The sequence below is a fragment of the Rhinolophus hipposideros genome, assembly GCF_964194185.1.
Source record: "Rhinolophus hipposideros genome assembly, chromosome: 7".
In the NCBI taxonomy this organism is placed as follows: domain Eukaryota; kingdom Metazoa; phylum Chordata; class Mammalia; order Chiroptera; family Rhinolophidae; genus Rhinolophus; species Rhinolophus hipposideros.
Genome location: NC_138053.1, coordinates 76441821 through 76466866, shown reverse-complemented (window position 1 = coordinate 76466866; position 25046 = coordinate 76441821). Strand labels below are relative to the sequence as shown.

General features: G+C 37.0%; 1 protein-coding gene across 4 annotated transcripts in view; it reads right to left on the bottom strand.

Annotated features, from left to right (window-relative positions):
* CPLANE1 (ciliogenesis and planar polarity effector complex subunit 1) overlaps nucleotides 1-25046 on the bottom strand; it is a 98505-nt gene that overhangs the window by 35857 nt on the left and 37602 nt on the right. For 3 of the 4 annotated variants that reach the window (XM_081053900.1, XM_081053901.1, XM_081053903.1), the window contains 17 exons: nucleotides 24769-24878; nucleotides 24459-24617; nucleotides 24232-24340; nucleotides 22759-23056; nucleotides 20523-21429; nucleotides 17757-17905; nucleotides 16986-17149; nucleotides 16380-16462; nucleotides 15022-15101; nucleotides 13887-13964; nucleotides 12220-12412; nucleotides 9532-9822; nucleotides 8576-9361; nucleotides 7219-7382; nucleotides 5911-6043; nucleotides 4913-4967; nucleotides 1562-1666 (listed from right to left, as the gene is read on the bottom strand). In XM_081053900.1, coding sequence (XP_080910026.1) covers nucleotides 1562-1666; nucleotides 4913-4967; nucleotides 5911-6043; nucleotides 7219-7382; nucleotides 8576-9361; nucleotides 9532-9822; nucleotides 12220-12412; nucleotides 13887-13964; nucleotides 15022-15101; nucleotides 16380-16462; nucleotides 16986-17149; nucleotides 17757-17905; nucleotides 20523-21429; nucleotides 22759-23056; nucleotides 24232-24340; nucleotides 24459-24617; nucleotides 24769-24878 — 3864 coding nt within the window. The remainder of the gene's footprint in view (nucleotides 1-1561; nucleotides 1667-4912; nucleotides 4968-5910; nucleotides 6044-7218; nucleotides 7383-8575; nucleotides 9362-9531; nucleotides 9823-12219; nucleotides 12413-13886; nucleotides 13965-15021; nucleotides 15102-16379; nucleotides 16463-16985; nucleotides 17150-17756; nucleotides 17906-20522; nucleotides 21430-22758; nucleotides 23057-24231; nucleotides 24341-24458; nucleotides 24618-24768; nucleotides 24879-25046) is intronic. The other variant, XM_081053902.1, reaches the window with a different exon arrangement.

Here is a 25046-nt window from a genome sequence, read left to right as displayed (position 1 = left end):
CAACCTCATTCAGAAAGAAAAAAAATTGAAAAAACAGTGAGATGTCTTTTTTGACCTTTTGTATTGGTAAAGATAAAAGAACTAAATAATAGTGATGACAAAAAAGGCTGTTATGCAAGAAGATAACTCACTGAAACATTATGAGAGAAAAATACTGGAAACCACTAATGTATTCAACAATAAAGAATTAGTTATTTAAAGGCATATATGGAATAAGGAATATGCTTACAGAGTACTTTTTGATGATATGGAAATGTTTGGCATAAATAGAAGTCATAGTTAAAAACAAAGGATACAAAATACAGGTAACCCTTGTTATCCAAAGGTAAACCATTCCTGCAAATGTGCTGCACAGTCTTATACCAGGAGACTTTACTGCATTATTTCAATGGGAACAAAAAGGTGTCCCAGCCCATCCAATACTCCCAAACATCATTAAACAACTCTTAAACCCCTGAATAACTATCCATCAATGATTACTACATAATATAAAGCATTTTAAACATCACTTAACACATATTTAATTCATCAATTTGTGTGCAATATGCAATACAGAACATATCAGATACAACTTACCTTCAACACCACAGACAACATGTACCATAATGTCAGTAAATAATGAAATAATATGTTAAAGATACACTTTAACTAGATAGTGTCCCAAGGTACCTGGGGAAAAACAAACACTGGGATCCATGAAGGGTTAAAGTCTTAGGGGAGACAGCAATAACATCTGGAAAATGAGAGTTCAGATAATGAGGGGGCATACCTGTACTATGTATCACATCTAACTATGTAAAATGTACAGAAGAAGAGGATAAGAAAAAAAAGTCAAAATGTTACTTTTGAGTGGTGTTATTATAGTTCATCTTCTTCATAGCTTGCTATATTATCCAAACATTCCACAATGATATTATTTTGAAACCATACCAATAAATAGTATTTTACAATAATATAAAATTAGAAGTTTTAAAAGGTTTTAAGCATTTACAAGGTTCCATACATAGTTAAGAGAAACTTTCCCAAATATCATACAAAAGAATTATCACAACACAAAGGCAGAGCACTTACATTAATGAGGACGGATTGTCAGGCAAAATTTCAAATAATAGCTTCTCCGACACTTATTTCCTCTATTCTTGGACACAGTTACATACACCCTTCCCCAATTAAATCCAATCTAGTCTTCTTCCTACTCAGCTTTACCAGCCACAGATCCAGGCCTCTCACTCTTAAGCACGAAATTCCAGTTAAGACAATTAATGGAACAGAGAATTCAAATTCAAACACATTATTTCTATACTGCTTTAGGATATAGTCCATCGCATTTTTGAACAAATATTTCTATTATAATTAAGATATCATAAATTCAATTTAACATTTGATTTTAAGTTTAAAATTTGTAAAGTATAGGCCAGGGTTGGGGACAAGAACCTGGGATGAGCAACTAAGACCACACAATTTAAAATTCTCTGTAAATCAATCTTGAAGAAAAAGTCAAGATATAGTAAACGTTGCAAAATATATGAATTTTTTAAACTAAAGTAAAATAGCATTTTACCTGGGTCTGTATTTGTGCTTGCATCCTGACATTCTATAGCTTTCCTTCTCACAGAGGCCATGAAATGCAGTCCAGCTGAAGTATGAACATCGTTTTGTAGCATTTCTTAAATATAACAACACAACATTGAAAGCAATCACTGAGAAGCCCACATAGTACCAGGCGCCTAGAAGCAGAGCACCCAGCTCAAGGAGGGTGAGGTGTGGGGTGTGAAGATGTCATCCAAATGGGCGTCCTGCCCGAGGTGGTATCTAAGTTGACTCTCAAGGCAGCTCAGTGGAATCAAAACCAAAACTGTGGAGGACTCTATGCCTGGCCGAGACACCTAGATATTCTTCTGGCTGATGACAGTCCAGCAATTGTTAAGAAGGGAAGTGATATGGTCAGATTAATGTGCTAGAAAAACCACCTCAGCCAGTGTGTCTAAAATGGATTTGAGTGGATAAAACTGAAGGCAATCTGGTAAATGAGGTTGCTGCCTCAGTTCAAATAAGTACCTAGTAATGGTGAGGGATGGAGGAGAGAGGATCAATTGAAAAGTTACAGAGAAAAAAAAAAAAAAAAAAAAAGAGGGCCGGCCGGGTGGCGCAGGCGGTTGGAGCTCCATGCTCCTAACTCCGAAGGCTGCCGGTTCGATTCCCACATGGGCCAGTGGGCTCTCAACAAAAAAAAAAAAAAAAAAAAAAAAAAAGAAAAGTTACAGAGGAAGGAATACAGGAAGGAACTGGTTATTAACTGGATGGGACGGGAAGTGGGAAGGCAGAATTCAGAATAACCTATGTCTTGGAGTTAAGGTGGTAGTGACACAAACGAAGTTAGAGAACAAAGGAGAACAAACCAGTTGGTGAGGAAGGGATAATGAATGCAGACTGTGCATGCTGTACTTGAGGTAATTTCCACTCAAGTAGAAAAGTTCAGCAGGAAGTAGAACGAAAGTCCAAAGTCTATTACGGGAATTTGGGTTTAGAAGTGGATTTCCTGGAAGATCACCCAGGAGACTAAGTAGAATAAGAGAGTATCAATTATGGCGTATTGTAGTATAATAAAAAATATACATTTGGTCTTTGTCCTTGGTTCCAGGCACAGAAGTTCCTTAGACCCTTAGAGGCTCCTGAGTGATCTGAGTGCCCTTCATTATTCACAATGAGCCCCTTCTGACCAGACCTGAGTTTATGCCAACGAGGTGCCTTGACAGTGCCCCCAGTAGCTTCAGGACAGGTGCTGGTCATAAAAGGAACCAACCACATGATCAGAACTATCAGCTCCATCCCACCCCCACCTCTGGGGAGGTGAGAGCGGCTGGAGATGGAGTTCAATCACCAATGGCCAGTGATGTAATCAATCGTGCATATGCAATGAACCTTCAGTAAAAATCCTGAAACAACTAGGCAAAGGGTGCTTCTGGGTTTGATGAGCAAGTGGATGCGTTGGCACGGAGGTGTACCCAAAGAAGGTGTGGGGGCCCACTGCCCCAACCCCCATTCCTTGCCCTATGCATCTCTTCCACTTGGCGGTTGCTGAGTTATAGCTTTAGAATACAACTGTCATCAGAAATAAAGTGCTTTTCTGAGTTCTGGAATTGTTCTAGTGAACTTGCAAACCTAGGAGTGGGGGGGGTCACGGGACCCTAAATTTGTAGTTGACTGGGCAGAAATACAGATGTCTGGGGACCCCATGTACAGCTGCCATCTGAATGAAGTGAGAGGTCTTTCAGGACTGAGCCTTTAAGCTGTGGGGTGTGTGATAACTCTAGGTTATTAGTGTTAGAATTGAATTGAATTATAAGACACTCAGTTGGTGTCAGAGAATTGGAGACTTACTACTGTTTGGAATGACACAATATACACTCACTGGAGTCCTTATACAGTCATTAAAAACGACAATGAAGGAGAATATCTAGTGATATGGGAAGATAATCTACCTTAGTACTAGTATGCAAAAGTGACTAAGTTATAAACAAGTAGAGGAGGAACTGTGTGTGTGTATACACACACAAACCAAAGTGCCAAAATATACACATTTTAAGAGATGTTATCTTAAAATGTGCATACATACTCTGGTTTCTCTTCAGATCGCATAAATCTTTCGCCTTTTAAAATGTGCATACATTTTTTTGGCGCCCTCTGTATATGTGTATGTATCTACATGAGATTTAATGGTGCGATTGGTTAGCGTTATACTCAGAAAATAAACCCTAAAAGAATATCAGTATCTCTAGACAGACAGATTATGGGAGATTTTAAGAATCTTCTTATTCCCTATTTGTATTTTCTAAATTCTTTCCAGTGAACATGGACTACCTTTACAAAGCAAAAAAATATTAAGAATGAAAAAGAAGGTGGTTTTAAGGCAAGTGAGTGGGAAAGAATACGAGGTGGATTAGGAGGCTGAGAGATGGAAGCTAAGCAGATGTGTGCAGAGGCAGCTGCTTGGCTAGGTGTGCACAGGCCTGACGAAAGGACAGGGGCCTGGGGAAAGGGAGGGAGGAGCAGGTCCAGGACTAAGTGATGGAAGAGGGTCAAGAGGTCGGGAATGAACCAAGGGTGGTGCTCAAGGTCAAAACCTTGACCAGTCAAGATAATGGTGACATCACTAACAGGAAGATTCCAAATCAAAATTTGGACATGTTGAATTTAAGGTAAAAGAAAGATGAGAGGGAAGATGTATATTTGAGTGTCATAAAAATAATCTAAGAGCTGAAGTCGTCAGAGTGAATGGTGTTAACAGCACAAGAGTGTTTGTGGGTATGAGTATGAAAATCACCGAGGAGAGAGCCTTGGGGAATACATACATTCATTCAGTGGCAAGAAATAAATTGACAATTGAAGAAAGAAACGGATCCCTTTATTTTAATGTTCACGTATTTTCTATGATAAATTCAACCCTAAGCATGTTCTTTCATAATTTCCTCTTAGGCCTTATAAATCAGTATCTTATTTGAGGTTCTAATTAATTGCATTGCTGTACTGTAGGAGTCAGCAAGCTTTTTCTGTAAAAGGCTAGGTCATAAATATTTTCAGCTTCGTGACCGTGTGGTCCCTTTTTGCAAGAACGGAACGCCCCTGAAGTATGAAAGCTGTCACAGACAGTGTGTAAATAAATGGGCATGGCTCTGTTGCAATAAAACTTGTTTTTTAAAAAAACAGGCATGTTCTGTGGGCCACAGTTTGTCAAGCAAGCAGTGCTCTATTGGGTAACACATCAATGCACGTGTGTGCACATACACACACGATCTTATCAAAGGTAATGTGACAAGAATTTGGTGTCATTTTTATATACATATTTTGAGATATCTAGAAGGCTGATTTAAACTCTGAACTTAGACATTACATTGATCATGCATATACATACCAAAAGGAACTTCAAAGTCATCCAAAGGCTTGGCACCACGATGTTCTTGTTGCTCCTAAATGAATCCCCAAATGATCACTCTATGATTAACTCAAAGACATTTATTATTTTGAAAAACAAATTATATATATACATATATATGTATATATATGTGTGTGTATATATATATATATACATATACATATGTATACATATATATATATATATAGTAGCTACAAGACTTGTTACATTTTAAGTCCAGGTTCAAATTCTATAACTCTAGAAATATTTACTCTATCCAATTATTTACTCTATCAAAGTAACTCTACAAAGGAGTTCACGAAATTCATAAATTCAAAAAAGAGCACTACCAACTTAATACAATTACTAAATTATGATGTGCAAATCTCTCCTGCACAGTAGCTTTAACGCTATAATGGTATCCCCATCCTATCAAAATTATTCCTGGATTCAACATTTTTACTAACTGCCTCCAGATATACTTTTGAGGACTTAACAAAAAAGTGTGCCTTTTAAAAATCCCTGTAAACAAAATGGTTTCTGTTTACTTAATCTGTTATTGAAAAAATAGGTAAATAGAGTCACCAAATTTAGAAGGAATGTTTGAAAAGATCTGATTTAAAATATAGGTTACATAATAAACCTGTATTTGGGAAATCTTAGAGGTACCTAAAAGAGATAGGTGAAACTGTAACTGGAGAAACCCAAATAACAAATAATATGCATTAAGATGTCATACAAAAATGCAAAGGGTGATTTCAAATACAAAAAGTCACATAGGCAGATACTCTAAACTACAGATTTTGATTTACCATCAAGTTGCTTTCCACATTCATAGCTGTATATCCACTGTTCATGGAGGGATACAGCAGGGATTTATGTACGTAATGATGGAAAGATTCTCCTAGTCACGATCAGAAGACCAGATAACCCACAGTACATTCTGAATTCAAGTGTATATGCAGCCCAGGGAAGAGTGTCTAGTAGTTTTTATATACCTTGGGTTTCGTAACTATTTCTGAATAATTATCATTAATGATGGAATCCTCTGGTTGGAAAGTGACACTTGGTTTTCTCCTTAGTTTCTCTGATCTTTTTCCTTGCAGCTCTTTCTCAGCTCGTCGTCTTTGCCTGTTAAAAATGGTGTAAAATATATTTTTACTATTTTACTAACATCAGATTTTTCTTTGTATCATGCTATATAGGGAGATAGTTGTGAAAATTATATAAATAAATTGTTTTCAATGGCACTTAATTAAATTAGCAAGGTATTCAGCTAGAATACAAGCAAATATAAGCCAAAGTCAGGGACACATAAAAGTTGTTTCTAGTATCTCTTCTACTAAACTGACTTTTCTGTGTATGTCTCTGGAATCTCCAGTCAATTACATCTTTTAGGTAATTTTCAAACTCTCTTTTCTGCAGATTCTGAGTTGGCCTCATGAGCCCTCTTGAACACCTCCACTCACCTATTTGAAGAAGTTAAGAACGCTTATTCATCTCAGCAAAATCCCAGCAAGGAGTAAAGAGGCCCCAAAAAGTTAAGGGGAAAACTTACTTTGAAGAGGGAATACCGGTTAAAGATGGAAGGAAGGAAACATTCCTGGGAAGAGAGCTCTGGTAGTAGGTCTTATAAATGTAAAAGTTTTAGAGTATTTTCTATACTCAGTAATAACATACTAGTCAATACATGTATTGAACATCCATTGTGAGTAAAACAGTATAAATGTTCTTCATCAGAAGTCACGGCCTTCCTTTTCACATGCACATTTCTTAGTGCCCTGAAACATTTCACATCACTTGCCCTCCTCTTCCTATATAAGAGTTTGGAGGATCTGGTAAGATGAGTAACAATAAACATTAGTTCAGTGGATTGGAGAGTACACGGAACATTGCATGAGATACCAAATATTTGTGCTGCACAGGATGACTGCTCACCCTATTACAGAAAAATGTAAAAGCATCCTCCAGCCTGTGAATGCCAGAAAAGACTTTCTTTTTTATTTTTTTAATGAGAGTTTGAGTTTATTTGAGCCAAGCTGTTGACATGCTGGGAAGCAAGCTCTCAAATGCTCCCCAGAATTTAACAAAATGGGAAAAATAATAGTATTTGTCTCTCATAATATAGGAATTCTCCTCGTCCCAAGATGTGTTCAAATGCATGACACTTGACAAGGAAATTGAATATGCAATTGTATACAGGGTAAGAGGCTGAACCAGATGACTTCCATCTTTGTAAAAACATTATTATAACTAAAACTTGCAGGTATGTGGTATTCTCAAATAAAATTTCACTTAAAACTTGCCTTTTTTTACTGTCCTTTCCTTGTCTCACTTCCAGTGGTTCTCTTTTGACCTTTAGAAGCTGAAGGTGTCCAGGGTCGCCTTGTTCAAATAAATGCGTTAGTTTCTGTTGGCTTTGTTTGAATGCAATGAGGTTTTCCAGTGGAATAAGCTGTGGGTTTTTGTACTAGAAGAAAGAAACAGCATATTAGTTTAAAATTACAAACCTCAATTATGCAATATGTCTATAAAAAAATTGAGAAAAACATTTGTTTAAATTAAACTAAGATGTGCTACAGATAGAACATGTCAAAAATAAAATTAATTTTGACTGGTAAAATGAGTAGCCAGATCTTAAATAATAAATGATTTTTAGAGTGCTGTAAATTTTGACTGGGTCATCCTATTCAGAAATTAAGCTAGAAGTCCTCCTCATTTCTTAATTTCTTTTCCATATTAAATATCTTCCTTCTCATAAATGAAATTATATAATGTCTAGCATTTAAAATTCTTTGGAACAGGGAGGGTGTAGAAGGGTGGAGATATGGATGGAACAGATTAGTGTGTTGATAACCCCTGATGCTGTGTGACGGTAACTTTGGGGTTCGAGATAATATTCTAATAAAAAAATTTCTTCATCCTCCTTAAAATGTCTACTTTTCCACTCCTTTAATCCTTTTCCATTCCTTTAATCCTTTCTTTTCTGTTCACAATGTGTTAAGAAAAGAAGCATGGTAAGTACTTGTTCGAAGGAAATGACCATTTTTTCCCCCAATATCATCTTTAAATTTTAAAAATGCACCAGAGAATGAATTAGTTGATTACATTCCTAAGATGGTACCACGAACTTAAAAAATAAAGTCTGAACAATTTGAATTTTATAAATCAAAGTTTACAACTTTTAAAAGGATTTAGTGGGTTTATTAAGATTCAATTTTTGTGTTTTAAGTACATACTTCAAAAAGATACTGTTTTTTTAAATATGTACAACTACTTATAGACCTGAATCTGTTTAACAATTTTAACCTATAACAGATTTGAAGGCAAATCCCATAATAATTTCTAGGTACCTCAAAAAATGCTCTCTCTCTCTCTGTCTCTAAACACACACTAATTAGAATACTGGTCATTTTATTTTACTATTTTTTTCTGAGAAGAAATATGTGTGAAAGAGTTCAGCATATTCTGGTATTGATGCACAAGACATAAGGCCTTTAAAATATCCAATTATTATTTCAAACCTATTTTTATATGTTATTTTCAATGCAGAAGAATTACTGTTACAAAAGAAATGTGTAAGAGCTTTCTATGGAATGTACGGTATTTACAGAATGAAAAACACAGGCCTGTGCTTTTGCATCCCCCTGCAAAAATCATTACCATATCTTCCTGAGACAGACAGGAATGAAGTAATGATAGTCTTGGGCATTTTCTTTCTTCTGCTACGGTGCTGACAGGTATTGAGGGAACTGTAACCGACGCTCTTGAGACAGAAGAAAACACGTAAGGAGGTTTAAGTTGCAGGTACAATAACGGAAGTCCCAAGGAATTCTGAGGAGATATCTCCAGGGGCCGTGGCTTAACATCAAATAGTTTTTCTGGTTTTATAAATATTGAAGAGTCCTGTTGAGGTGTCAAGTTTTCTTGTCCCACATACTGATCCAGGTTCACACGCTTAGGGATTTCTGTAATTACAGTTTCTTCCCATTTCTTCTGTTCAACTGCCTTTTTCATGGCGTCCGTATTATACTGGTTCAAATTTGACTGGGACAGCGAAGTCGTGTGCATTCCTCCCTGTTGCAAAGGAGGTCGGAAGGAATCGGATGATCCCCATGCCTCTCTTGGCTGTGGCAGCGGCCTGAAGGGAACTTGTGGAACTCTTTCTGTGTGGAAGGAAAGGGGCTTAAGTTCAGGCTTAGGCTGAAATTGAAGCAAAGGAAAACCATCACCAGGTCGGACCGTTTTTGCTGCTGGGATAAACCTAGGTGTCTTCGGAATGGGAGAAGATGTGGACAAAAGGTAGAGGTGAGTATTTGCAGCAGGGGCCGAAGACAATGAAATTGTCGGTAAGCTTTCAGATGCTGGAGGTAATCCTCTAGTCTGGGGCTGATCCTCTAACTGACAAGAAATATTCCCATGGGGAACATTCTGGAAGAGAAAAAAAATCTATTATGTAAGTTTAGAATGTATTACAAACTCCTTAGTTTGTAAATGATGTTCAATATGCTTTTGGGGAGGGTGATGAATGTAATAACTGCCAAAAATGTTATTTACTCGAATAACAGAAAACCAACAACTGAATAGGACAACCTTTATGGTATTTTTAAATGCATTACCTGTAAATTTCCATTACTATTTGGATCAGACTGCACACCTTTATGGCACTGTGAGCTGTTCTGGCCAGGCTCTCCAGTGTCGTCGCCCGTGGACTGCGGTTTAAGGAAAAATCTCTCCTTCACATGTCTCCTGGTAGCTTCAGCGTCACGACTCCCTCTTGCAGGGTTTGATGCTTGGCTTCCCACCAAATGCACAGACTGAGACTGCTGTAGAAGTTGATGTATATCTGGGAGGTTAGCAAAGGATGATCCTACTATTTGCATCAGACTTATGAAGTTGATCTGTTGCAGCTACAATAAAATAAAAATTAAACAAAACATCTTAAAATATGATGAAAATCATCAACAACAATCATCTGAGTATTTCACAACAGTCATACCTTTGTCTTAGTACTATCTGTGAAACCCATGAATGCTGAGCAGGAAGCATAGCTGGGAGACAGTTTTTTTAAATGAAAAAAAAAATAGCTGCCTGTGTTCAAGGAGTTGTCAACTGGGAGTATGACTGAATGAGACTTGGGACCATCTGTAAAACAGTTTCCATGAACGTCCCAGGGATCACAAAGGAGTGATCTGATGGAATGGGGTAAGAGTCATTAAATTATTCCTAAAATCGGTGTGTTGTAAACAGGTTTTCAAGCAAGAAAACAGCGAAGATGAGCAAACAGAGTGAGAAATTCCCACGGAAGGGGCTGACCAGGTGAAAGACAAAAGCACACACCAGTGGCTGACAAACTCTGTTGAACAATAAAATCACCTGAAGCAGCACTTAAAAAATCCCAATGGCCGTGTCACACCCCATACCATTAAAATCAGAATGTCTGGGGATGGAGCCAGGATTAGTTACTTTTTAAGATGACCAGGTAATTTCAATGTGCAAAAAGGTTGGGAACCACTAGCACACACACTGGCTTAGACGGAACAGGAAATTCATAGCAGCTCTAATGAGAAGACAGTAGTGCAGTAATTCTCAAACTTGAGCAGGCACCACCATTACCTGGAGGACTTAACTCTTTGCTGAGCCCCAACCCCAGAGTTGCTGATTTCAATAGGTCTGGGATGGAGCCTGGCTGAGAATTTACATTTCTAACATGTAAAAGACACTGATGTTACTGTCCCGGGACCACACAGAACCCATGGACTTGTGAGAGTAAGGTGGGAAAACAGGGAAGGTAAAAGATGGTTGTGGGGTCTTTCAAGCCCAACAGAAGAATTTGCACTTGGTAAAACAAACCAATAGGGAAACACTGCAGGTTAAAAAAAATGTAGGCACCCATGAAATATAAAGGAAAAATACATGCTTGTTACAAAAAAAATAAAACAAAAACAAAAAACAGAAAAGCACAAAAAGAAAATAAAAATCATTCCTAATCTTATGCCCAAAGTTAACAGGTACTGACATTTTTCGTGTATTTCCTTTCACTATTTGTATTTTAAAAACAAGATTGATGTCATATAGTATATAAATTTGTACCTGAAATCTAAATAGGAAAATACAGCATTAAAACAATATCTGAAGAAGACTATCCTAGAAAATGGATATATAAGATAATGGAAGTTTGAAGTTCTAAGACTCTATCCAAGGTTGCCTATAGCTACCGGGTTTCCCTGAAAATAAGACGGGGTCTTACATCAATTTTTGCTCCAAAAGATGCATTAGGGCTTATGTTCAGGGGACGTCATCCTGAAAAATCATGCTAGGGCTTATTTTCCGGTTAGATCTTAGTTTTGGGGAAACACGGTATAGAAAGAGCAAATGGCTGTCCTGACAGTGTGGGTAAAAGAATGGAGAGGGCATAGTAAAATGCTGGATACGAGTAGTGAAGAAGGCAAGGGTGCTTTTTCTAAGACAGTGATTCTTAATCTTTTGTGAACATCAGAATTATTTGGAGAATTTGTTAAATATACAGGGCAGTGACCAGCAAAGTCCCCAGGCAATCCAAAAAACAAAATGCTTCTAAAATTTTAAGCTGTTAAAACAGGTAGTGTTATTAAATGGAAAAGAAAGGACTAAGGAAAATAAAAGTAAAGTCAGTTTCTGTAAGTTTCGTGGGGCAGTGGAACATGCTGAAAAAGTATTCTCATCAGGGCCCATAAGTTCAAAGAAATCAACAATCGCCAACATAAAACGATATGTTACATCACATAAAAGGATGTGGAAGTGAATGTACAACAACACAGGAGTAGAGGATTAGATATGAGGGAAATTAATGTTTAAGGAATAACACAAAGAGAATAATTTAAAATCATTGGTGGACAGAGAAAAGGATAACCAGATGAGGAAAAAGACAATGGAAGTTGAAGTGAACAGGACTTTAAAATCAGCTGACAATTTCAAAACAAGCCAAACACTGGTTTGAGGATAAGATGACAAGCTGTGTTAGAAAATAAACTTTGGATACCTTTGAGCAAAAGTCCATTGGTCTGGTTTGATTACCACCCCACTCAATGTTGTGTGCAGCTCTGCATGTCAAAGAGCTCAGCAGAAAGAAGTTAATGTGAGAAGTGGGGAGCTCAGACTGGAGCTGGAGTCTAGGCCTTAGAGTTATAAACTTCTGAATAAAGTGCCCAAAGCAGAGAAACCCTGAAATTTAATTTCAACTTGTCTGTTTCTGGAAGTCTGCACATATTTTTAAAACTTACATGTGTATCGTGTAGATTCACTTATTTATATGGAGATGTGCTTACCTGAACTAATTTAAACATTTCATCTTGGAGCATCTGCCTAACAGAATCAGAAGAATCTGGTAACTGAGCCCTGGGTTCATTTCGTTGGGTCGGCTGGGCTGCTGGCACAGGTGTCTGTGAAGCAACACTGACTCCATTTGTCACCAAAGGTGGAACTGAGGAAGATTTATCTTTAAATGCAGAGATCTGGGCACTACTCGTGGAAGCATATAAATACAAACCAAACATTAATCAAGAAAAAAAAACAAATTAGATGTCTATGACCTAATATTTTGATGCCACTTTTTTCTTTTACCGTAAAGGCTTTCAGGAAGTTTTCAGGAAATTTACACCCTGAAGCCTATCTCTCTGTACCCCTCAGTCACCAGACACATTTGTCATGAGCACAGGTATCCATCTGAATGCCTTTATATAAAGGCCATTACTGTCTTCTCAGGCCTGGTGCCCTCCCGACGGTGTTACAACCCAGAACAGTTCACACATGTATCTTACTTGTCTGGTTTCTCTGTAGACATCTGAGTTTGACACCTGTGCAATCATTCTGACTAGCTGTACAGACTATGCAATTTGGTTTAAGAATATGTTTTTTTGGCTACATTTAATGACCCAGAATGGAATTTAAAAAATTAGGGAATGTATGGGTTAAAAAAATGTTTAATTCTCAGATGGGTACAGCAAACTCCTGATCATCATTTAATGCAAAACAACAGTATTGTGAACATTTCATTTCCAAACAAATCACTGTCTATGTTTATAATTAAACTGTAACAACAACAACAACGAAAAAGCTTATTTAGAAATAAATTTACAGGTCAAAGTAAGGTTGTTTCTTTTTTTTAATGATTGTTTGGGGATGATTCCTTAAACATAGCAGGTACTCAATGCTTTCTAAGCAAATCAATTTCATACACTAAATAAGGCATTATCATATCCAAATAAATTGACCATTGTCTCTAAAAAGAAAAGAACATATTGAACTGCATTTAGATTTATTTGGACTCATACTCATTCCCTTCCAGTAATATTTGCCTTTTATCAAGCTTCTAATGTAGTCAGTAATAAAACCTTATTTGACATATCCATGAAAAACAGGCAGTACAACTGACTTGCCTGTTTTAAGACAACTTTATGGGCCTTTGCTTTCAACAAGAGATAAGAAGATAAATTCTAATTATGGAGAATTTTTCTAAAGCAAAGCTGTGCTGTATTACCCTCCTATTTCCCCAAGATTTCCACACACTAAATACACTGTTCAACCTCCGTAAAAGAAATTCAAAAGACAGAACTGGATGAATCTGTATTTTAATTAAAATAAAAGAAAATTAAAAGCATTTTATATACTATTAGAAATCTGTTAGAGGTTGAAAACGAGCAATAACTACATCTTTATATATCCACTACTTTTTTTCAGAGACAATTGTTCTAAAATAGTTCCTATACGTTTTTAAAACACAACTGTTAGGGGAAACTCAATAATAACCTTAAAGGTATCAGAAATGTACCTAGACTGTTCTTTAAATGCTTCGTGTTGGTTCCATTTTATTCTCTTCGTTTTTCGTGAAAACACTTAGTAATTCTTTAAAAATGGTACGATAGGCCTCATTTCATTCTCATCTATTTGTGAAACATGATTATATTAAAATGGTACAGTATGCAAAAATTCTTACCTAGAAATTTCTGAACTCGTATCAACACCAAATGAATGAAGAATGGTGTGCTCAGGATTTGAAAAGTCTTCAGTCATACTATAATTAAAGATTAATAATTGATTAGTAAGCAAAACATTCTACACATTATTAAGGTACAGGTGCTCTAACGCTCAGCCATCTCAAAGTCTATACGTCCTCTAATCCTCTCTAATGCTTAGCTCATAATCACAATCTGTTTACATGTCTCCATAGCAATTAGTACCAGATTCAAACAAAAGCAAAGATTATGTCTGGATGGCTTAACATACAACTTAAATACTGTTGACTGCTCAGCAACAGAAATAACAGAAATCTAAAATGAAGGGGGGAATAAGGTTAGCTGGGACCTCAAATTTCACCTATGGAAGAGACAGATACTTTGCTTAGGAATGCTACAGGGCCCATTATCACATTTGAAACTGTAAAGACTAGTTTTTATTAATAGAGATGTCTATATTACTTGTAAAGTCACATGACATTAAATATATTCTTTTTGTTAAGTATCCACAGAACTGAATAAAATTTATATATTAAGAAAAGAAAATCTATGCCAGTTAATTCTAAAATTCTAAAACTTGAACAGTTCTGAAAATTAAGAAATTGTGCCCAAACTACAACAAATTAAACTGCCTTCAGCTTTCCTTGAAGCAATAGTAAGCTAACCAGAAGAGTATGTGCACATCAGAACAGTGTGTAGTAATTATATCACAACAGTGAAAGATTACACATTCATATTATGATTCATAATGGTTCTTTATTTGATCCAATAAAAATAGAATCAATAGGAAAAGGTGGTTCCCTCATTGGCAGGTGAATAAACTCTGATCTGTTTACAGCTATATTTTACTTTGATAGGCTGATAGTGATGGGAGAACAAAAGGCATTTTAGATATTATTTATTTCACTTGACTGAGATTTAGGAGCATAACATTTACTAAAAATCATTTACCATTGCTATCAATTGAAGTCAGAATTTCACTAGGAACACAGTATCCATAAAAAATACACTGTAAATTACAAGAAAAAAACAAAACTCTTCATCAAGTGAATCCCAGATGAATCTTGAGAGCGTAAGCCCTGCTCACACTGAGGTAAAATATTTTCCCCACCTTACCCTTTTTGTTCAGTTGATTTTTGCTCCATATATGTCTCCAATGGTTCTTCCCTTGGACACTGAACCTCTCCTGTGGAATGCTGTTAAAATTAATAGTACCCCCCCACCAAAAAAAAAGACATGAAACAAACAGATATTACTGTTTAGGTATCTTGAGTTTCACATTAGCCAATTTGCCCAGAGTAACAACAATTTAAAAGCAAGTGAGAAACCGAACATTAAAATGAACTCCCAATCCTGCTCTGAGCAGATGTTTACACTGTGTGAACTGCCTTGGGCCCATCACTCTGAGCCACTGAGTATATTAAACTACAGAGGCAAGTGATGTCAGGAGAAATCATTTACAATGTATTTATAAATATATTTGCATACACCCATCACTACATAAGTAAGCACACTGTGAGAACAACTATAAAAGCAGGAAAAACTAATCCTTTTTAAAGAAATCGTTCCAATAATTAGAAACGTCTGGAAATCTAGTATATAGAGTTTTGAGAAAAATAATACATAAAAGTGCATATGCTTCGCTGAGTTTTACATTGTGAGTATAGAACATTCTCATCACTCTTGACTAAATTAATATGTGGCAGCAGTTTATGAAATGAAAATTTCATTACCTGAAATTATAAGACATCTTACTAATAACAGACTTTCAATGAAAGAAAAATGCTGCATGGCATGGCTATACTCTACAACCCACAGTGTACTCTTAAGAGAAACAGCCTTGGTTGGATGTAGTGAATAAAAACACTTAAGTGTAATTTAAATAACTGTATCAATTGTTTATTGACTTACTGCTTTATTTTTTATTTTTATTTTTTGATTAATAAATTTCAATTTATTATTCTCAAACTCAAATCTGACTGACAGCCAAGTCCTTGCTCTTAATATGAATATAATACCGCTTTTAAAAGTCATAATTAAACTATGAAAATGAAAAAAACTTTATCTAAAAGAGGTTACTTTCTTTTAAAAACAATTCTGGGTGTGTTATTCTAATCTGGTCACATTTCTCATTGAGCTATGTACCATTTAACCAATCGGGATTTGTAAGCTAAGCTAAAATGGAAAAAAAGAATATTTTGATATTTGACATTAAAGAACGTTAAAAACTAATGAACATGTTAGTTTCAGTAAGACGGTATAGTGTATAAAATGTCATTCATTAAATATAGTGGTATCTACTCTGTGTTGGGCACTATACTAGGCATTAACGATATATTACTAAATAAGAATTGTACTGTCCCTATCTTTATGAAGCGAACAGTATAGAGCACTGTTTCCCAAACTTTAAAATGCACAAGAATTACCTAAGGACTTGTTAAAACAGAGATTCTTTGGTACCACCATTGACTTACTGCTTTAAAATACTGTGGTGAAGTCTGCATGTAAATGGCAATATTGGGACTTTTGAGACTTTCAACAGGTCTTTTGGCATCTTCTGTAGGGAAACAAGGAGGAAAACAAAACTGACCACTTGAAAAATGATCAATTTACTTTTTAGAAGGTTCAGGAATATTACAGGAAACAAATATAATGGCAGAAATATTTTCTGTCCTTCTTAACAGAAACATTTTTAAAAAACATCTGGAGACAACCCTCCTTCGTCGAGTGAATCCGAGATGGGCGTAGAGGCCCCACATCAGTGCGTAGAACTTCATGTAAAGCTCTGAGAGTCTGTTTTAAGGAAGACTGCCGAGGAAAGGTTCATAGCAGTGGTTCACAGAAAAGATAGGGCCCATAACAATTACATAAGCAAGGCAAAAGGCCTAATAATTCAAATTCAGGTTATGAGTTAATGTGTCCAACATTTCATATGTACTATACTCTCTTTTAACTTTTGGTTTTATAGGCTATTATAAACATACTAATTTAGATGTAAGACTAAATAAGTTATCACAGGTAATCATTCACCAATTTCAAAATAATAAAGCCAAACAAAAAGATTAGCCAAATGAACTGACCTTCATAGTCTGATAGGTACGTATTCATTTCCTCCTGTGTAAATGTTTCTACTTCTAAAAGATCTTCAACAATATCTATGAATTCTTCTCCAGTATCATCAGTGACAGAAATAATCTCATCGCTGGTTTCTTTTATTTCAGGATTTTTTGCTTCAGTTGGCATTCTAATGACAAAAATGAAGCAGCTAAAATTACAACTAATTCTTGGAAACAAAGAGCTTGCTTTCAATTGATTCAATTTATTGAGAAAGAACAAAGTTGGTTTTCATATATATAAAGTCTTTCATTTTTCAACCATGTCTGGCATAGCCATAGAAGCTTAATGGAAGGTTGTTCAATGAATGACTGAATTTCCCCATTTTTATTTACTCAAGAGGTAAGAATAATTTCAACTTATCTAAATTTGCCATTCTCACAAAGGAATCTTCCTCCTGTAAAGACTTCAGCCTTGGTATTCACCAAAGCTTGGTGTAAAAATAGATGAAATGATTAGTTCAACCTCCTATAACATAGTAAATCAATTGATATAATAAAGGGATTGCTCAGAATGAATTAGCTCCTCTCTCAGAAGATAGAAGATAAACTAACAGCGAAGAAACATAATATGCAATGAATTGTTAAAGCACTTCAGAAAGTGCTCACTTCCTGATTCCCTAGTTCAAAGCAATTCTTATTCCTTTAACTTTCAAGGTTTCAATTCTTCCCTTTAAGCCCAAACACCATCAAACAAGGTATCACCCACTGAAAAGGTGGCTATAATCAACAACTTACTTCAAAATACTTTGACAAGATTGATTTTGATCATCTCTTTCCTCAGTCCCGCTCTGAGTGGGTGCTGCAACAGGACAGCCAATATCTGCTTTGCAATCATTCTCAGCCCTGGGTCCACTCTGAGGCTCAGTGTACCGACTCTCCTGCACCTAAAATGAGCCATTTACAATATTTAGATTTCATTCTTGAATTGCATACTTTTCACTATATTTTTACATTACTTTCCACAGAACTTCTTCTGGTTGTTTTGCAGGGCACATCTATAACTCAACAGTTGATGCTGAAGCAACAAGCAAGTCTCCATGCCACCTGGGGAAACAAGCCCGACTACCAAAAAGGAAGTCGGTGTACAAATGTGTAAGGTAGATCACCAATGGTTTCAGGCCACCAAATAATAGCAATAAAAAGGCAAAGGTGCTTTCATTTAATTCTCTTTGCTATCATAAAGACATTTAGTAAAAACATTTCAAAATGATATAGGGGGCAAAAATACATACAGCTAAAAATACAATGGATGTATCTCTTTTGTCTCTTAGAAATTTAGGGATGCTTTACCTAGAAATACAAATTTCAATGAAAACAAGTATTACAGTATCTTATAAACTACCTTAGGATGACAGAAACTAATCTAAAAAAAAAAAAACCCTGCCCCAAAACTCATAAACATATGAAACACACACACACACACACACACACACACACACACACACTTTATCTGGAATAAAGTATTTCAGAACAAATGTACTTTAACATAGACCGAATGTAGAATTAGAATGTGGAGGGCGGTCAGCTGAGATGATGACACAGGAGGCCCCTGAACTCACCCCCTCCCACGAACACACTAAATGCACAGCTACACACGGGGCAATCACCACTAAAAGAAATCCAGAAACTGACTCCTGAACATCAGGCAAATGACAAAATACCCACATCGAAACAAGTAGGCAAGGCTGAGACACACCCTCACCATAAACCCCCCCCTGGCACAGTGCCCTGTTCGCAGGAGGGAACCCCCAACTCCCAGCTTCTCTCTACAACTAAAGGGTTTGGACTCCATGGATAGCACCTCAACTCTTAAGACTCCCACTCCTAGGACAGGCCCCCAGAACACCTATCTGTGAAAGTCATGAGGCTTGCATCCACAAGACCACAGCAGAAAAGAAGCAGTTTCAGCAGGTGTGTGAGCACTGGCGCCCCTGTCACCACAGGGCTCAGCACAGAGAGGCAGGCAAAAGCCCCCATCTCCCAGGCTTCTCCTGGAAGGAGGTCACCTGTACACCTGCAAGCTGCCGCCTGAGGGTCAGGCCTGTAACTTCGCACACACGTAGGGGGCTGGCTGTGATCCAGAGACCAGGGAAGCCGGTGGACACCTCCCCCGCCTTCTCCACCTAGCCCTCTCCAAGCCACCAATGTCTGCCTGGAAGGAGTTTGTACACACATCTGGCACCCAGCTTTTGCAGCTGCTGACTGAGGGATGGCTTCCCAGATCGCCTGTCTCCAGGCGGCTTGCACTCATGAGTCCCACAGGACTGTAGCAAACAAAGAAGCAGTTCTTCATGGGTGCAAGAGCCTCCCCTGTGCCTACGTGCCCAGGCCACAGACAGCAGGCAAACACAGCTATCTCCCAGTTCCTCCCCACAAGGGCCTTTACTCCATACTCGCCACATGCTGCCTGAGAGCCTGCCTTCCAATGGTCTGCCTCTAGATGATAATGTGATCCACCCCGTGGGACACTGAGGGGTCTGGGCATACCCTCGACTACTTAAAGCCACTAAGAACAAAGAAGGAGGCTCAGACAGTCACAAAGGTTTCAGAAACAACCAAAAGCTCAAGCCAGGTTGACTGATAAGATTCATCTCCTATACCAGACCACTCTGTCCAGACTGGGAGATGTGGCTATTTTATCTAATGTGCAGAAACCAATACAGAGTCTCAAGGAAAATGAAGAAACAAAGGAATGTGTTCTAAACAAACGAATAAGATAAATCTCCAGAAACATGTCTTGCAATACCACTCAAAATTATCTTCTTCCTTTTGTTATAAACATACATAAAACTGTAAAACTCATAGCCTCTATGAAAGCACTTTTACCCTAATTACTTTTAAGATAAGAATGAAAGGAACCACTTAAAGAAAAAAAAGGTGATACATACTATAATCGACATTATCATTAACTTAGTTTCTTAGTGATTCTTTAAAAATGGGGAAATATAAAGGGCCGGCCCGGAAGCTCAGGTAGTTGGAGCTCCATGCTAACTCCGAAGGCTGCCGGTTTGATTCCCACATGCGCCAGTGGGCTCTCAACCACAAGGTTGCCAGTTGGATTCCTCGAGTCCCGCAAGGGATGGTGGGCAGCGCCCCCTGCAACTAAGATTGAACACACAGCACCATAAGCTGTGCTGCCTCCCCGATGACTCAGTTGGTTGGACCGCGTCCTCTCAACCACAAGGTTGCCGGTTCGACTCCCGCAAGGGACGGTGGGCTGCGCCCCCTGCAAATAGCAATGACAACTGGACCTGGAGCTGAGCTGCGCCCTCCACAACTAAGACTGAAAGGACAACTTGAAACTGAACGGCACCCTCCACAACTAAGATTGAAAGGACAACTTGACTTGGAAAAAAGTCCTGGAAGTACACACTGTTCCCCAATAAAGTCCTATTCCCCTTCCCCAATAAAATCTTTAAAAAAAAAGGAGGGGGAAATATAAACAGTTTTAACCTAAATGAGAATTCTCATTTGTATGTAACAAACAATTCAAGTACTTACCTTAATAATGGCATTTTTTGCATTATATGTAGCAAAATAGGGTTGTTCCAAAAGCCACAGGGATGTAAGAATGGCAGCTGAAGAGGTCTTGACACGAATAACAGGGCTGTACTCACAGGATGACTCAGTGAGACTAGGATCACACAGCATTCTTCTATCAGACCATCTTATCATCCATTCCAGCAGCCTTCTTATGCTGCCAAATGAGCTATTCAGTGCTAGAGGAAGATCTTCCTGAGGGGTAATATCATTGCTTTGAATTGCTTTGAAAATACACCTTGTAGTTTTAATGGATTTGGGAGTCCAAGAAATATGGTTCGACACTCTCTGGATTAAAGGTTTCTCTGCATTGTCATCTTGTATTCTGTAAATTGACTTTTGTTTTAAACCAAACAGTCCACTCTTCCCTTCATTTTTATTAACTTCATTCAAAGGGTTCTCTAAAAAAGGTCTGCTCCCTTGATTAACCATGACTGAAGCTGGACGTGCCTGGCTTTCTGATTTTTCAGCCTCATGTGACTCCAGAGCAACGGCAAAGCAGGAGCCAGCTCTAAATACATTCTGGCTTTTGGTTTTGCCCTGACGTCGTTTCAATGTTGTATGCACATCAAAAAGTAAAGAATTAAGTTCATGTTCTTTAAGATGTCCAGAAAAACTGGTTAGAAATGGAATGCCAGGATCCTTGGAATCAAGTAGGTCTCTTTCAAGAACATAACTCAAGAAAAGATCAAGGAATTTAATGTATTCATCATCATCACGTTCAAATTCCCAAACTCCTATGACAGGAAGTGCATTTTGTAATGATTTTTCATGATCTTTCCTTTCAGGGTTTTCTTTCTGATTACATATTTTCTTTTCATTGTTGGGCTTATCAATCAGTGTTAATTCCATGTGATTTGGAGCATTTCTACAGCAAAACAAAGTTGGGAAAGACAAGATTAAAGATCACTTAATCACTAAAACATCTTAGAATTTATGAAAATTCTCTCTACTGATTAAGTCATTTTTAATGCCTCAATTACCTATCTTTCAAATGAGGGGGTTGGTCTAAATGATATCTAAGTGTTTACTAGAGCTGAAGATTCTGAATCTAAAACACACAACATTAATAGCAAAAGGGAAAATTTGTGTTAAGAGATATTAAAATGTGTTTACAGAAATTTCCCTATTAAAAAAAATGAATGTGTTTTTTTGGGGAAAAAAGCCCTCTAATAATAGGTCAGAATACAAAGTCAATAAAATCACAAGCCACCAATACACATCTTAGTTTCCGGCTTGTTTCTCTATTGCGTCTGCCCCTTTCAGCTCCCCCTGTACAATGTGCAACAAACAAGCAGGGCTACCCTCAGAATTCCTTACCATAGAAAAGTTGGGAATTTTTAAAACACTTTCTACTTCTATTAAACCTGTTGGGCAGGTACCTACCTTAACTACCAACCATAACTATTTTTAAATCTGTTTTCTTTCAACATGTTTCCTAGGGCAGAACACAGATCCTAGTTTCCTCAGTAAGAGAAATAAAAGGTTCCTGTCAGGCACCTGGGCGGATGTGGCGATCGATGTCTTCCTATTAAAAATGCACAATAAGCAGCCTCCAGGGTATGCCTGTGCCAACACCAAAGTTGTTTGGTGAAACACACCCGCCACTTACGATACTATTAGATATGGTTTAAGCAGATGTTTAAAGTAGATGGGATTATTTCACTTAAGCAAGATGGGAAGTCATGGGAAGAATAAACTGTACTGCAGATACTAGGGTTATAAAGAAAAAAATCTGCTCAAATCAGAGTAACAGAGGTTTAAATGATAAGCAAGAATCTCTCAACAACTTATGGGCAAGTTTCAAAAACAAGTGTGCAATTTCTTTCCCTGGAAACCTAAAAATGATATAGCTAACCCGAAACCCTTCATGACTTAAGTGTAAAGATTACCAAAAGAACTAAAAGTCCTCCAGGGAACTCTAGAATTCTATATGTTCATTTGATTTTATATTTTCAGGTGAAAAAATTATTTCATATCTCAACAATATTTTTAACGGATTTTCAAATGTACAGTGTCACCTCACATTCCTAACATCCTTGTGAGTGGGGCGGGTAGCACTGACCATTCCCACTGTTAATAGTACAACGAGTGAGGTTGCTGGGACTTGAAATGAATTCATCAGTTGCATGAAAATATTGAAAACGTTGTTTACCAAAGGAAGTGCATGCTTGCTATTAAGAGATCTCAACTGTACCTTTGACAGAAAAGCATCCTACTTTTTTCTTCAACCGACAGAGCTTCAGAGATGGTATCTGCTGTATCAGCATCAGTGTGGGCCAGGGAATTCCCCAGTTCTGTGAGTGTGCTCCTGCTCAAACTCGTCCCCAGGGAAAACCTGTCAAAACCTGGAACTTCAGCTGGTTTTTCTTCAATTGGTTCCCATACATTCATCTCAAAAGAACCTATATTTCTCTGCACACGTTTTAGGGCTTTCACCCTCACTTTATGGGTAGAATGCATGATAACAGACATCATTTCCTCAGTTTGAGGACCTAGAAAGAAAAGAATGAAAGGCTTTACAGTTCATTAAAATGTTTCAACTCAAGACATAAGGGAACCCAATTCTGATCCCTCCTGGGGACATGAAATCTAACTGACAACTAAGACTTATTTCCACACTCTTACAGATCATGCTTTCTTCAGTATTCGTTAGAAAGCTATGGTCCAAACTTTATGCAGAAGCTAGAGAAGGTCCATCAAAGAAAATAAAAGGAACAGGACCCAGACTCTATAGAAACGTGTACCCTGGGGAAAAAAAATTAAGTAGTAATTTAACTACCTCAAAAAGCAGAAGGATAATTATAAAGAGAATCACTAATGTTTTTTCTATTCCCTCAGAGTATAATTTTAGCCAAAGAAACAAAGACACATTTCTGACTTCAAGTAATGGGAAACAATAGGAAGGAAAAATTTTCAAGGCTGCCTATAGAGAAAATTTTAAACATTATTAATACATAAACAGGACATTTTAGAGGATATCAAAAAAGTCTTAAGAAAAATATAAAACACAAATATAATATAGTATATTAATGCAATAATGTGCAATCATAGGACATAACTAGAAAGACTAAATTACAGTTCTTAAAAAGAGGGTAATTTAAATTCTTTAAAAATTTCTGTAACATTGTCAATGTACCTAATGCCACTGAACAATACACTTAAAAATACACTTTATATTATGTATATTTTACCACAATAAAAAAGAAAATTTCCACAAGGTCATCTTGCATGTATAGGACAAAATTAGAAGCTTAAAAGAAAGGGAGAGGAAGGGCACTAGTTTTCAATACAGTATCTACATTATGCAAAGCACTGTATTCTCCTTTTACATATTTTATCTTATTTAATCCCCTTTCAGTACACATGCATAAAGCAGGTATTAATATAGTCATTTTACAAATAAGGGAATGAGGCTCAGAGGGACTGAGAAACTTGCCTACGGTCACAGTTACTAACTGACAGAGCCACGACATGAAGCCAACTTTGTCTGGTTCCAAAGCAACAGAACTGGTGCTTCTATAATGGGAAGTGCTTCTGCCTTTTCAGACTCCTATCTCCAAGGAAAGGAGACATGCATAAAAACATAAGCACTGGGAAATAAATGCTATCAAGACAAAATGAGAATCTTCAGCAATTTATCAGATTTCTAAGAAATGACAAAGAATACCTTTCACCACGTAGTGTCTGAGTCTCTGTTGAAGAGAGTGATATTTTTCTCTTAAAGGAACCCTTATGTCCTCAGGATTAGGAAATGCTTTCACAAAAATTTCTGCTACCTTCAGAAAAATTAAAAAATGAATATTATGAGCAACATCATTCTTAATTAAAACAAAATAAAAATCCTTCAAAGTCTCTGATTATGATTTAATTTATTTCCACCTACATTCACATTACCTTTTTGATTGGTGGCAGTTCTCCAATAAGGCTCAAAATTAGATCCTGAATAAGTTCTTCAATATTAAAAAAACGAGAGAAGGGTAGCATTCTATAAGCCCATTCCACGGCACTGAGACAGTGCTCAACCATACAGGAATCAAACTCCACTTCAAGGTTCTAAATAGATATTGAAAAAATTCATTTCTCTTTAGATGGACAGACCAGAATGAGTTCAACAGAAAATTTTGCTACAAACAGTAAAATCTGTCAAGCAATAATTTTATGAGTAACGCTTGTTCATTTTTCTTATTCTTTTGCAGGTAAATACCTTCTTTCCCTCCACATGTTCTCTTGCTTTCTGATATTGCCTGCAACAATAGGATAACTTATCACGGATATGCAGCATCCAACACAAGGCACAAAGTTCTCTGAAGCAACCTAAATTAGAAATACAAATACGAAAGAAGATTGTATGAGTATGTACATTAATATTATAATAACTTCACTACTGTCTTTATTTTTTTGATTATAAAAGAAACATATGCTCATTGTCAGCAACTTATATAAAAGTCATGGAAAGCCTTCCAGAATTTTCATGCATATTAT